General features: G+C 46.4%; 1 protein-coding gene across 3 annotated transcripts in view; it reads left to right on the top strand.

Annotated features, from left to right (window-relative positions):
- The window catches only part of PRKCB (protein kinase C beta), a 378634-nt gene that overhangs the window by 303570 nt on the left and 62583 nt on the right, over positions 1-12481 (top strand). For all 3 annotated transcript variants that reach the window (XM_006071162.4, XM_006071161.4, XM_044936131.2), the window contains one exon: positions 10406-10579. In XM_006071162.4, coding sequence (XP_006071224.1) covers positions 10406-10579 — 174 coding nt within the window. The remainder of the gene's footprint in view (positions 1-10405; positions 10580-12481) is intronic.

Here is a 12481-nt window from a genome sequence, read left to right as displayed (position 1 = left end):
TACTGTTCTGTCTTTGGCCATGAGTTAGGCCATAGGGGCCGAAGCCTCAACACGAGAGGTGGGTAGGGAAAGCAGAACAGGGCCAGGATCTGGAGTCAGATTTGAAACACTCCAGCAATAATTGCAGATGGTGCAGCCTCATGACTCAACCCTTGATTCGTAGGGCTCAGAGAATCAGATGGTTAAGAGCATGGACTTTGGAGACAGATAACCTCCAAGGGTGACTTCCTAGTGGAGTGACTTGACACCACTCACCTCACTTCTCTAAGCCCTGGCTTCCTCCTCTGAGAGTAGCAGTAGCAGTACCTGCACTGCATCTGTGTGGAATTACATGAGATGATACACCGTGTAAATAAGAAGTAGGGGTAGTTATCGTTATCAGCCCCAAACTAGCCACCTTCCCTTATATGCTGGTCCCCCCAACATTGCCTGCTTTCTTCCCGGCACGTACACGGGCCCATTCCCTTTGAACGTCCCCTGTTCTCTGTCCAGCCGCCGACGCCACCTTGTTGCCAGTGCTGACGATTGTTTGCTACATCTCAGAGAACTGGGAGTTAGAATCTGGAATTTGAATTCTAGAGCTTGAGCACTCACTTCCTATCAAGGTTTATGGATCCAGGTTGGTTTCATTTGAAGGGAACACAGTTTGCTTCCCTTTCCCTGGAATATGCCTCCCCCATCTCCACCTTTGCTAGTCCTGGCAGTTCTCCAGGTCTCAGCTTAACCATCACTTCCCCAGGGCATCTTTCGCTGGCCCACCAAATCAGGTTAAGTCCTCCATATGAACACTGACCATGGGCGCCGTGCACTTCTCTTTCAGGAGTTTAATCATAATTGAATGGGAATCATTTGTGCTGGTGTGTAAGCTTCCTGAAGGCATTGTCATTCTGCATCCTCAGTGCCCAGAATATCCCAGACACTTAATTCATGTTTACTGAACAAATGAATGAATTGGCCAGTCTTCTAGGTCCGGGATGAAACTAGGAAAGGTGACTCATTTGGAAGGCAGCATTCCGTTTCCGTTACCCATCTCAACTGAAGCCTTAAACATTTTTGGATTGAGAAGAGTGTGCATAATTAAACACAGGACATAAATAAAGCCAGGTAACAGGAGCCACAGCTGACAAGGCTGGGTTGCTTTAGGGCACATGTGAACTTAGATGAATCTATTCTAGTTGCCTCCTGTTGTACCACAAATTGTCCCCAAACTCAGAGGTCTAAAACAACAACTGTAGCCCGCCAGGCTTCTCTGTCCATGCAATTCTCCAGGCAAGAATACTGGAGTGGGTAGCCATTCCCTTCTCCAGGGGATCTTCCCGACCCAGGGATCGAACCTGGGTCTTCCATGTTGCAGGCAGATTCTTTACTGTCTGAGCCACCAGAGAAGCCCAAAGACCCCAAAACAACGCCACTTATATATTTTTACCTCTCATGGTTTCTGAGAGTCAGAAGATTGGGAACAGCCCCTGGGTGGTTGTGGTTTGGGGTCTGTCCTGCAGTGGCTGGAGCAGGGACGGCTGGGGCTGGAGTTCCCGGTGCTGTCTGGACAGCAAGCTCTTTGTGTCTTCTCCAGGCCTCTCCTCTCCACATGGTCTCATTCTGTAGCCTTGCTGGCACGGTGGCCTCAGGGCTCCAAAGGCAGGTGTCCCAAGAGAAATTGACAGAAGCTGCTGCCCCCAGAGTCACGCAGTGTTCCATTCAGTGGAGCAGTCACAGAGGCTGCCTGCATTCAAGGGGACAGGGCACACACAGACTCTGCCCTTTGAGAAACAGCAAATGTCTATAGACGTGTTTTGAAACTGCCACAGAATATCACTTCCTTCGTGATGTGGGGGAAGCTCTCAGGAAGCTCTCAAAAAGCCCTCCAAGGACAGGATTCCTATCGAAAGGAAAGCTTGATTATGTTAATATTAACTTGACTTGTTTTGCAGTTCCCTTGACTGCAGAAAAAGTGTTGGGAAACTCAAGAGTTTTACCTGTGGAACATCCTTGCTCTTATATTAAATGAGTCAATTTGATAATACTTCACAGACTTGCCCATGTTCACGGGACAGGGCACAGACTCTGCCCTTTGAGAAACAGCACATATCTTGGACCTTCAGCGGCTTCTCTGGTGGCTCAGATGGTCAAGACTCTGCCCACAATGTGGGAGACCTGGGTTTGATCCCTGGGTTCAGAAGATCCCCTGGAGAAGGGAATGGCAAACCACTGTGGTGTTCTTGCCTGGAGAATTCCAGGGACAGAGGAGCCTAGAGAGTTATAATCCATCGGGTCACAAAGAGTCAGATATGACTGAGCAACTAACACACACACACACACACACACACACACGTGTTCCTCAGAGCAATAAATTTAGTAATTAGAATCAAGGGGAGGTGCTTGCTAAAATGCTCACTCCCAGGCCACAGTCAGAGCTTCTGGACCAAAGGTGGCACTTGGAACCTTGTCTTGTAAGCACATATCCCCATGTAATCCTGATATCGGCAGGTATCTGTGCTGTGCGCTCAGTTGCGTCCGACTCTTTGAGAACCCATGGACTGTAGCCTGCCAGGCTCCTCTGTTCATGGGATTTTCCAGGCAAGAATACTGGAGGCACTGTTGTTTATAAAGAATGGCATTTGCCTTGTTTTAGGTCATGTACTAACCTGATGCTATTTGACTCCCCAAAATGTTTATTTTGTATTAAGAATTTGAGCTCCTCAAACAATAATTTTGTCTTACAGGATCTTTAAGAAATAAAAATCCACTCAAGGTAGTATAAATAAAATAACAACTTTATTAGGGAGATACGGAGGTTTCTATGGAAATGGCCAAGCCTCCTGAGAGATTGGAACCAAGAACTGGAAAGCAAAGCCTTTGATCATTCCCTGACATTCTTTTCCTCACCCTACACCCCACCACCACATCTGGGCCATTTTTCTCTGCCTGTATGTGGTAGGAAAGGACCACTTATTGCTTCTCAGCCTTTTGGCTAAGATCAAGTGTAGGAAAAGACCACTTTAGGCAGATCTGCCTGTTTCTCTCTTCAGGACCCCAGACTGACTGCTGGGAGTATCCTAATTCCACATTCTTAAATGAGAGCATCTGATTGGCTCAACCTTAATTGATTAACTGATTGGCTTAACCTCAGTTCTCTACCTCTGATCCAATCAGCTGTGGCCAGATAGACCCTCTGCCCAATCAGAAGATTCTGGTAAGGATCTGGAAGAACTGAAAAGTATGTTAGGGTCCATTTCCAACTTAAACTTCAGCCACTTTTGATAATGCAGTCACTCTTGATTTTTATCTATCTTTTTTGAAATACATGTTCTAGAACAAACTACCAGTGTTGGGCACACCACCTGTTTTTATAAATAAAGTTTTATTGGGACACAACCCACACTATTCACTTGTGTGAATGGCCTTCTGGTACTGGCTTATTCTCCCCCTACTCCTGTAGCTTAGGACAGGCAAGGCACTGAGACTCTTCACATAAAAAAATAACTGTAACTACAAATGCAACAGTATTTTCTGAGATGTAAAACACATAGTATTGATGATTTGCAAGATGATTTTAGTTTAGTAATTTGAGTTTTTAAAGGTGGTAAGTAGATGTGATGTGCAATAAAATTAAATTGCAGCATGATAAGGTTAGTCTCTCTTTTTTTATGTTTTCTCTTAGTCTTTCTAATTACTTGAACCAGAAAGCCTCATTTGTTGACCGCATGCCACCGATAGCTAACATTTGCTAATATCACTTTTTTCCTTAAACAAGGAGAAAATGCAGGATCTGGCTCAGTACTTTCAGCAGCTAGGAGCATCCAGCTAGAATCTCCTAGCACTGCTCTGTTCATATTTATTTTTCTGCTCATCTTTCATTTGAGGATGCAATAGGCTTGCCATTAATGGTGGTGATCCAGAGTTTCCTTTTCAGATAAGTGTGGTTAAGTAAAGATGTGACCAGGTTTTAAAAATACTGATGAAATACCAGTTTATGTGGTAGGGGGAAAAATGTGGGGAAAAAAAAAAAAGGCACATGAATGGTGATTGAGGTTAGGGAACATCTGCGTCGAGTACCTGGCAGAGCTGCAAAGCAGTCCCATGGTCCAGAGGAGGGCGTGACCCGTTTGGTCTCGTGGACTTTTGGGGGATATAGACGAAGGTGACATCTGAGCTGAATCTCAGACTCTCAGGGCAGTGAGCGAGTGTGAGAGGACTCTGCAGGCAGTTGGAGTAGAATAGCCACAGGGAAAGAGAGAACAGGACTTGGTCATGGAATTGTTTCACTTGAGGGAGCCACTGAGGGGCTTAAGGCATCTGAGTAGCCTGGTCAGATTTGCATTTTTAAATTAATTTATTTATTTTAATTGGAGGCTAATTACTTTACAATATTGTAGTGGCTTTTGCCATACTTCGACACGAATCAGCCACGGGTGTACACGAGTCCCCCATCCTGAACCCGCCTCCCACCTCCCTCCCCATCCCATCCCTGAGTGTCGTCCCAGTGCACCAGCCCTGAGCGCCCAGTCTCATGCATCGAACATGGACTAAACAGTCATTAGCTCAAGCAGGTCCAGCTCTCTGAGCTTCAGTTTGTTTATCTGTAGAATGGGGGTAGTTGAAACAGACATATGGTGCCTGCGCCTGGTGCCTGGGGAAATTCCCAGACATCTATCTTGCTCCTCCTCCAGCCACGGGGCCGCACTGACATTCAGGAAGTCCAGGGCCCCTCTCCTGGGTTCTTGGGTGGTAGTGGTTGGGTGGGGTGGGGTGTTCACAAGTTTCAGGATTGTTAGACAGTACATTGACCAGTGGTGACGGGACAGCAGGTCTGCCCACACTCGCAGTGCTGAGCCCCTCCTGTGTCCTGGGGGGTCCTCCCAGCTGACGGCTTGGCTTCTACCAGCCTTCACTCCCTCTACACATTCACCTCTGCTCATGGCCCTCCCTGCACTTGCCCCAGCCCTGGCCTCCTGGGGAATCTGGGAGCAGAAAACGCCTGTCTTCAGCCTACTCTTTACAGCTTAGTGGAGTCACTCTTTGTGCCTTCGTGAGGGCTAGGGAAGGAAAAACGGCTCTGGGTACCCATGAGGGAGCAGAGAGAGATGGGAAATAAGCTGCAGACACACAGTCCAGCACTTTGAGCCCTGCCTTCTCAGGCAACTCCTGGGAAGATCTGCTCAGCTTGGCAGCTCGTATTTCTGTGGTGAGGCTTGGGGAGAAAGAGGCTGCAAAAGCCCTCTTGCTTTGGAAGTGTGTGTGTCAGGGACTTTCTCCCTAAGAGTTCTAAGTTCCTGGATCTGTGCCACCCACGACCACCCCTGGATGTGATGAGAGAAAATGGTGTGGCCAGGAGGCCGCACAGAGGGGTGGAGACCTCGGCTAAGAGTTCCCTGCAGGAGTCCAGGGAAGCCTCTCACATCCAGGCAGGAGCTGAGTGGAACATGGGAGCTGCCCTCCTGCCCTGAGGCTCCCTCTGGCCCCCCCAGGCCCCTTTTGCTATCTCTGATCCTCCAGCCAAGTCAGGGGTGAGCATTTTCATTTCCTCAGCCACCTAAACTCCTGGAGGATTCTTCTGGAGCTCTGACAAGTGGAGCATATAAAGGCAGAGACCTTGAGGTCAGGTTTAGTTCAGTTCAGTTCAGTTGCTCAGTCGTGTCTGACTCTTTGCCACCCAAAGGACCACAGCACACCAGGCATCCCTGTCTATCACCAACTGCCGGAGTTTACTCAAACTCACATCCATTGAGTGGATGGCATCCAACCATCTCATCCTGTGTCATTCCTTTCTCCTCCTGCCTTCAATCTTTCCCAGCATCAGGGTCTTTTCGAATGAGTCAGTTCTTTGCATCAGGTGGCCAAAGTATTGGAGTTTCAGCCTCAGCATCAGTCCTTCCAATAAATATTCAGGACTGATTTCCTTTAGGATGGACTGGTTGGATCTCCTTGCTCTCCAAGGGACTCTCAAGGGTCTTCTCCAACACCACAGTTCAAAAGCATCAATTCTTTGGTGCTCAGCTTTCTTTATAGTCCAACTCTCACATCCTTACATGACCACCAGAAAAACCATAGCTTTGACTAGACAGACCTTTGTTGGCAAAGTAATGTCTCTGCTTTTTATAAGCTGTCTAGGTTGGTCATAACTTTTCTTCCAAGGAGCAAGTGTCTTTTAATTTCATGGCTGCAGTTACCATCTGCAGTGATTTTGGAGCCCAAAAAAATAAAGTCTGTCACTGTTTCCACTATTTCCCCATCTATTTGCCATGAAGTGATGGGACCAGATGCCATGATCTTAGTTTTCTGAATGTTGAGTTTTAAGCCAACTTTTTCACTCTCCTCTTTCACTTTCATCAAGAGTCTCTTTAGTTCTTCTTTGCTTTCTGCCATAAGCGTGGTGTCATCTGCATATCTGAGGTTATTGATATTTCTCCCAGCAATCTTGATTCCAGCTTGTGCTTCCTCCAGCCCAGCATTTCTCATGATGTACTCTGCATAGAAGTTAAATAAGCGGAGTGACAATACTGCTTTCCTGATTTGGAACCAGTCTGTTGTTTCATGTCCATTTCTAATTGTTGCTTCTTGATCTGCATACAGATTTCTCAGGAGGCGGGTCAGGTGGTCTGCTCTTCCCATCTCTTGAAGAATTTTTCTCAGTTTGCTGTGGTCCACACAGTCAAAGGCTTTGGCATAGTCAATAAAGCAGAAGTAGATGCTTTTCTGGAACTCTCTATGATCCAACAAGTGTTGACAATTTGATCTCTGGTACCTCTGCCTTTTCTAAATCCAGCTTGAACATCTGGATGTTCTCGGTTCACGTATTGCTGAAGCCTGGCTTGGAGAATTTTGAGCATTACTTTACTAGTGTGTGAGATGAGTGCAGTTGTGTGGTAGTTTGAGCATTCTTTGGCATTGCCTTTCTTTGGGATTGGAATGAAAACTGACCTTTTCCAGTCCTGTGGCCACTGCTGAGTTTCCCAAATTCGCTGGCATATTGAGTGCAGCACTTTCACAACATCATCTTTTAGGATTTGAAATAGCTTAACTGGAATTCCATCACCTCCACTAGCTTTGTTCGTAGTGATGCTTCCTAAGGCCCACTTGACTTCACATTCTAGGATGTCTGGCTCTAGGTGAGTGATCACACCATCGTGATTATCTGGGTCATGAAGGTCTTTTTTGTATAGTTCCTCTGTGTATTCTTGCTATCTCTTCTTAATATCTTCTGCTTCTGTTAGGTCCATGCCATTTCTGCCCTTTATTGTGCCAATCTTTGCATGAAATATTCCCTTGGTATCTCTAATTTTCTTGAAGAGATCTCTAGTCTTTCCCCTTCTGTTATTTTCCTTTATTTCTTTGCACTGGTCACTGAGGAAGGCTTTTTTATCTCTCCTTGCTATTCTTTGGAACTCTGAGTTCAAATGGGTGTATCTTTCCTTTTCTCCTTTGCCTTTCACTTCTCTTCTTTTCATAGCTGTTTTTAAGACCTCCTCAGACAAACATTTTGCCTTTTTGCACTTCTTTTTCTTGGGGATGGTCTTGATCTCTGTCTCCTGTACAATGTCATGAACTTTCATCCATAGTTCTTCAGGCACTCTGTCTATCCAATCTAATCCCTCAAATCTGTTTCTCACTTCCACTGTATAGTTGTAAGGAATTTGATTTAGGTCATACCTGAATGGTCTAGTGGCTTTCTCTACTTTCTTCAATTTAAGTCTGAATTTGGCAATGAGGAGCTCATGTTCTGAGATACAGTCAGCTCCTAGTCTTGTTTTTGCTGACTATATAGAGGTTCTCCATCTTTGGCTGCAAAGAATATAATCAATCTGATTTTCATATTGACCGTCTGGTGATGTCCATGTGTAGAGTCTTCTCTTGTATTGTTGGAAGAGGGTGTTTGCTATGACCAGTGTGTTCTCTTGGCAAAACTCTATTAGCCTTTGCCCTGCTTCATTCTGTACTCCATGGCCAAATTTGCCTGTTACTCCAGGTATTTCTTGACTTCCTACTTTTGCATTCCAGTCCCCTATAATGAAAAGGACATATTTTTTGAGTGTTAATTCTAGAAGGTCTTGTAGATCTTCATAGAACCATTCAGCTTCAGCTTCTTCAGCATTATTGGTCAGAGCATAGACTTGGATTACTGTGATATTGAGTGGCTTGCCTTGGAAACAAACAGAGATCATTCTGTCATTTTTGAGATTGCATCTAAGTACTGCATTTAGGACTCTTTTGTTGACCATGATGGCTACTCCATTTCTTCTAGTTCAGGTAGACTGGGTTCAAATCCTGGCTCTGTCCCTAACTGAATTTTTGGTGTCACAGGTCACTTACCTTCCATGAGCCACCTATGAGATAGAGCTCTTTTCTTTTTAATTCATTAAGTTAAAACTTGTATTTGTTTATTATTGAAGCATAGTTGATATACAATATTATATAAGTTGCAGGCATACATTGTAGTGATTCACAAGTTTTAAAGGTTAAACTCCATTTATGGTTACTATAAAATATTGGCAGTATTTCCTGTGTTGTGTAATATACCCTTGTAGCTTATTTTATACCTAACAGTCTGTACGTCTTAATCGGCCACCCCTATGTTGCCTCTTCCCTATGAAGTGCAGTTCTTAATGGTACTGACTTCCCAGAGTCTTAGGCAAAGTGAATGAGAAATAATAAATGAGAACCACTCATTGTCTGGCACATGGTACTCAAAATAATGTGACAATTGATATTATTGCCTGCAAAATATCTGACCCAGTGTGTGCTGTGTGTACTTACTTGGATCTGATTGCCTCTTCCTTCAGGAAGCCTTCTCAGAAGCCCCCAGACCAGGTTAGGTCTTGAACAACATGGTCCTGCCTCATTCTTCTAAGAGGCTTCTTGAGAACGGTACCTGTGGGTCACTCTTCCCTCTGGCATAGTCACAACCAGTGAAAATAATGATGTGTCACGAGCCACGCTGATTAACATGCTCTGATTGTGACCACGGCTGTGTGGAAGGAAGCCCCAGGACACAGGAGGGGATGTTAAAATATTACATTAATCATCCCTGTAATTAATGTCCAAAGTCCTCCTTCCTCCCTGGAATGCAGCATCAGGAAACGTGCCTGCTCATCTAATGGTGTTTCTCCATGCTTAGCAGGCTCTTAGTAAATATTAAATAGCTGAAAGAATAAGAGAACCATTGCCCCCAGTTCAGTTTTATCAGGAATTCAATCATTTCTCCCTTCAACAAATACTTCTTGAACGTCTGCTGTGTGCCAGGCACTATTCCAGGCTCGTGGGGGTACACCAAAGAAACAAAACAGGCAAAGATATTTGCCCTCATGGGGTTTATATTTGACTGGGCATTGATACGTATCCCAGAGGGATATCTTGATACATGCTCATCACTCTTGCAACTGTCTTCTATTTTTAAATTTTTTCTTTTAAAAGATTGAAGGATAGTTAATTTACAGTGTTGTGTTAGTTTCAGGTGTACAGCAGAGTGATTCAGCTGTATTATCTATATTCCTTTTTTAGATTCCTTTTCCATTAGAGGTTATTATTAATACAAGATGCTGAATATAGTTCCCTGTGCTGTACAGTAGATCCTTGTTGTTTTGATGTTGTTGTTTAGTCGCTAAGTTGTGTCTGACTCTTTTGCGACCCCATGGACTATAGCCTGCCAGGCTCCTCTGTCCAAGGGATTTCCCAGGCAAGAATACTGGAGTGGGTTGCCATTTCCTTTTCCAGGAGATAGTCCTGACCCAGGAATCGAACCTGAGTCTCCTGCTTGATGGGCAAATTCTTTACCACGGAGCCCCCTGGGAAGCCCTCTTTTCTTCACCAATTTTATATATAGTAGTGTGTCTCTGTTAATCCCAAGCTCCTAATTTATCCTGCTGCTGCTAAGTCACTTCAGTCGTGTCCGACTCTGTGCGACCCCATAGACAGCAGCCCACCAGGCTCCCCCGTCCCTGGGATTCTCCAGGCAAGAACATGGAGTGGGTTGCCATTTCCTTCTCCAATGCGTGAAAGTGAAAAGTGAAAGTGAAGTTGCTCAGTCGTGTCCGACTCCTCGCGACCCCATGGACTGCAGCCCACCAGGCTCCTCCGTCCATGGGATTTTCCAGGCAAGAGTACTGGAGTGGGGTGCCATTGCCTTCTCCATAATTTATCCTCCTACCACCCCCACTACCATCCCCGCTTTCCCCTTTGGTAACCATAAATTTGTATTCTATGTCGGTGAGTCTGTCTCTGTCTTGGAATCACCCTCTTTTCGATTGAGTTCAGCCATTCAAGGTTCAAGGTCCGTGGGAAACTTTGTGTATCATATCAGCATCCACTGAGGGCGTGTTGAAAGAGCTTGGAACGGATCTGAATGACCCTCAGCCACCAGTGGCTTCACTGGGGGCCCCTTTTCACTGACATGCCCACTGTCTTGCAGGTCATGCTCTCAGAGCGAAAAGGCACAGATGAGCTGTATGCCGTGAAGATCCTGAAAAAGGATGTGGTCATCCAAGATGATGACGTGGAATGCACGATGGTGGAGAAGAGGGTGCTGGCCCTGCCCGGGAAGCCGCCCTTCCTGACCCAGCTGCATTCCTGCTTCCAGACCATGGTAACTACCTGGGGGCCGGACCCCTCCACCTCCAGGCTTCTAGGCTTTGGCCAGACCAGTTCTAGCAGTGGCCACCCCATAGAGGCACCCGGGCCCTTCCCATCCTGGAGACAGAAAGCTGTCAGGCCCGTGGATGGCTGTGGAGCATTTTTCTGAGGTTGCCACTGAGAAGCGCTCTCCCTTGAGGCAGATGCTGTTTCAACAAAGATAAAGGAACTCAGGCAATTGGTTTTATAACCAACTGAGCAGGGCCCTCCTCTGGCAGCAAGAGGTGACTTGGGGACAGGAACTCAGGACTTTCAGTCCCACAATCTGAGATGTTCTAGCAGCAGTTACAGGTGGGGATGAGGGCAGAGGTCCTCACGGGTGCCCCTACAGGGTCAGGGTCGGGCCTCCGGATCCTTCAGATAAATGCGTGATTCCACGTTGCAGGTTGCATGGCCTTCATAGGACTCCCGGGGCAGGGGGCACAGCCTGGGTGGGGGCTGGTGAGCTCAGAGCCAGGTTTCTAAGAAGAAGAAGAAATCTGTGTACTATCTGCTATTCACTGTGATTCTACTTTCATCTGTGAGAATGAGAGACATCCTTCGAACAACCTCTTTCCTTCCCCCTGTGCACACTAGACCTGGCTCTCCATCCCGTTGTGGCCATCAGACCACGATCTGGAGCCCCATTCAGCTCACCGGGCTCTGCTGTCACAGCCCCCATTGCATTGACTGGTAACTCTCCCCCTGTCTGTCTCCTTTGCTTTAAGAGCACGACCTTCTCCGAAATAGGACCTAGCTTTCTCAGCCATCTGCCTCATCTGTGAGCCTTTCCCAGGTACCAGACACTGTGTGTGTGGAGGCGGTGGGAGTAGGGGAGGGAAGGCAGGGCAGAGCCCAAATGCAAAGAGATAAGAGTTAATTCTTGCTTTGGAAGCTTCTCAGGGCAAAGGCCTAGAGTCTTAAAGATGCTTTAAGGGCACATTCAAGATTATTTTGACTTGCTCCAGTTTGCACCCTCCGTTCTGATTTTAGAACCCAACTCCTGTGTGCAATGGGATGCTATTGTAAGTTGTGTGTGCTTTAAAGTTTCTTTTCTCCTCCAGCATCCCCAAGTCCTGTGCTCTGCTAAGTTCGACTAAGTCCCCCGCCAGCCTAGAAAGACCTGGAACTGGGTTTGGGATGGGTTTTCTCAGTACAAGCTGTACCCTAGTTGTAAAACTACCTGTGGGAAGAGGGGCAGAGTCAGAACCCGGCTCCTTCCTTGTTGTGAGAGTTTCTTGATGCATATTGGGGTCAGAGGGACCTGGGTTCACATCTCAGCTTTGTCATTTTCTGGCTGAGTGGCCTTGAGAAAATCATGCAACCCCGCTGGGCCTCAGTCTCTTCATATGTTAAGGGATAATAGTAGCTGCATCCAAGGTTGCTATGAGGAGGAAATGAGATTACACATGAGACGTGCTTAACACGGTGCTTGTTACCTGGTAAACACTCTTGCGTTCTGCTCAGCTGCTCAGTCGTGTCCGATTCTTTTGCGACCCCATGGACTGTAGCCCACCAGGCTCCTCTGTTCATGGGATTTCCCAGGCAAGAATACTGGAGTGAGTTGCTATCTCCTACTCCAGGGGATCTTCCTGACCTAGGGATCAAACCATGTCTCCTACATTGGCAGGCAGATTCTTTACTATTGCACCACCTGGGAAGCCCCCAAACACTCATAAATGTTGGTTATCTACTTCACAGACATTTAACATTGGCCTTGGCCTGGACTGGTACTGAGCTATAGAGCTGAGGAAGCTAGGTCCTCTTTTTGAGAAGCTAGGTCCTGTTTTCTCTTCTTAAAGCAAAGGTGACAGACACGGGGATATTACCAAACAATGTAAAGCTGCTGTGGTAGCAGAATCTGGAGAAGTCAAGG

Source organism: Bubalus bubalis, chromosome 24 (assembly GCF_019923935.1).
Source record: "Bubalus bubalis isolate 160015118507 breed Murrah chromosome 24, NDDB_SH_1, whole genome shotgun sequence".
Classification (NCBI taxonomy): domain Eukaryota; kingdom Metazoa; phylum Chordata; class Mammalia; order Artiodactyla; family Bovidae; genus Bubalus; species Bubalus bubalis.
The sequence above is the reverse complement of the archived record's forward strand: the minus strand, read 5'-3'. Positions and strand labels throughout refer to the sequence as shown.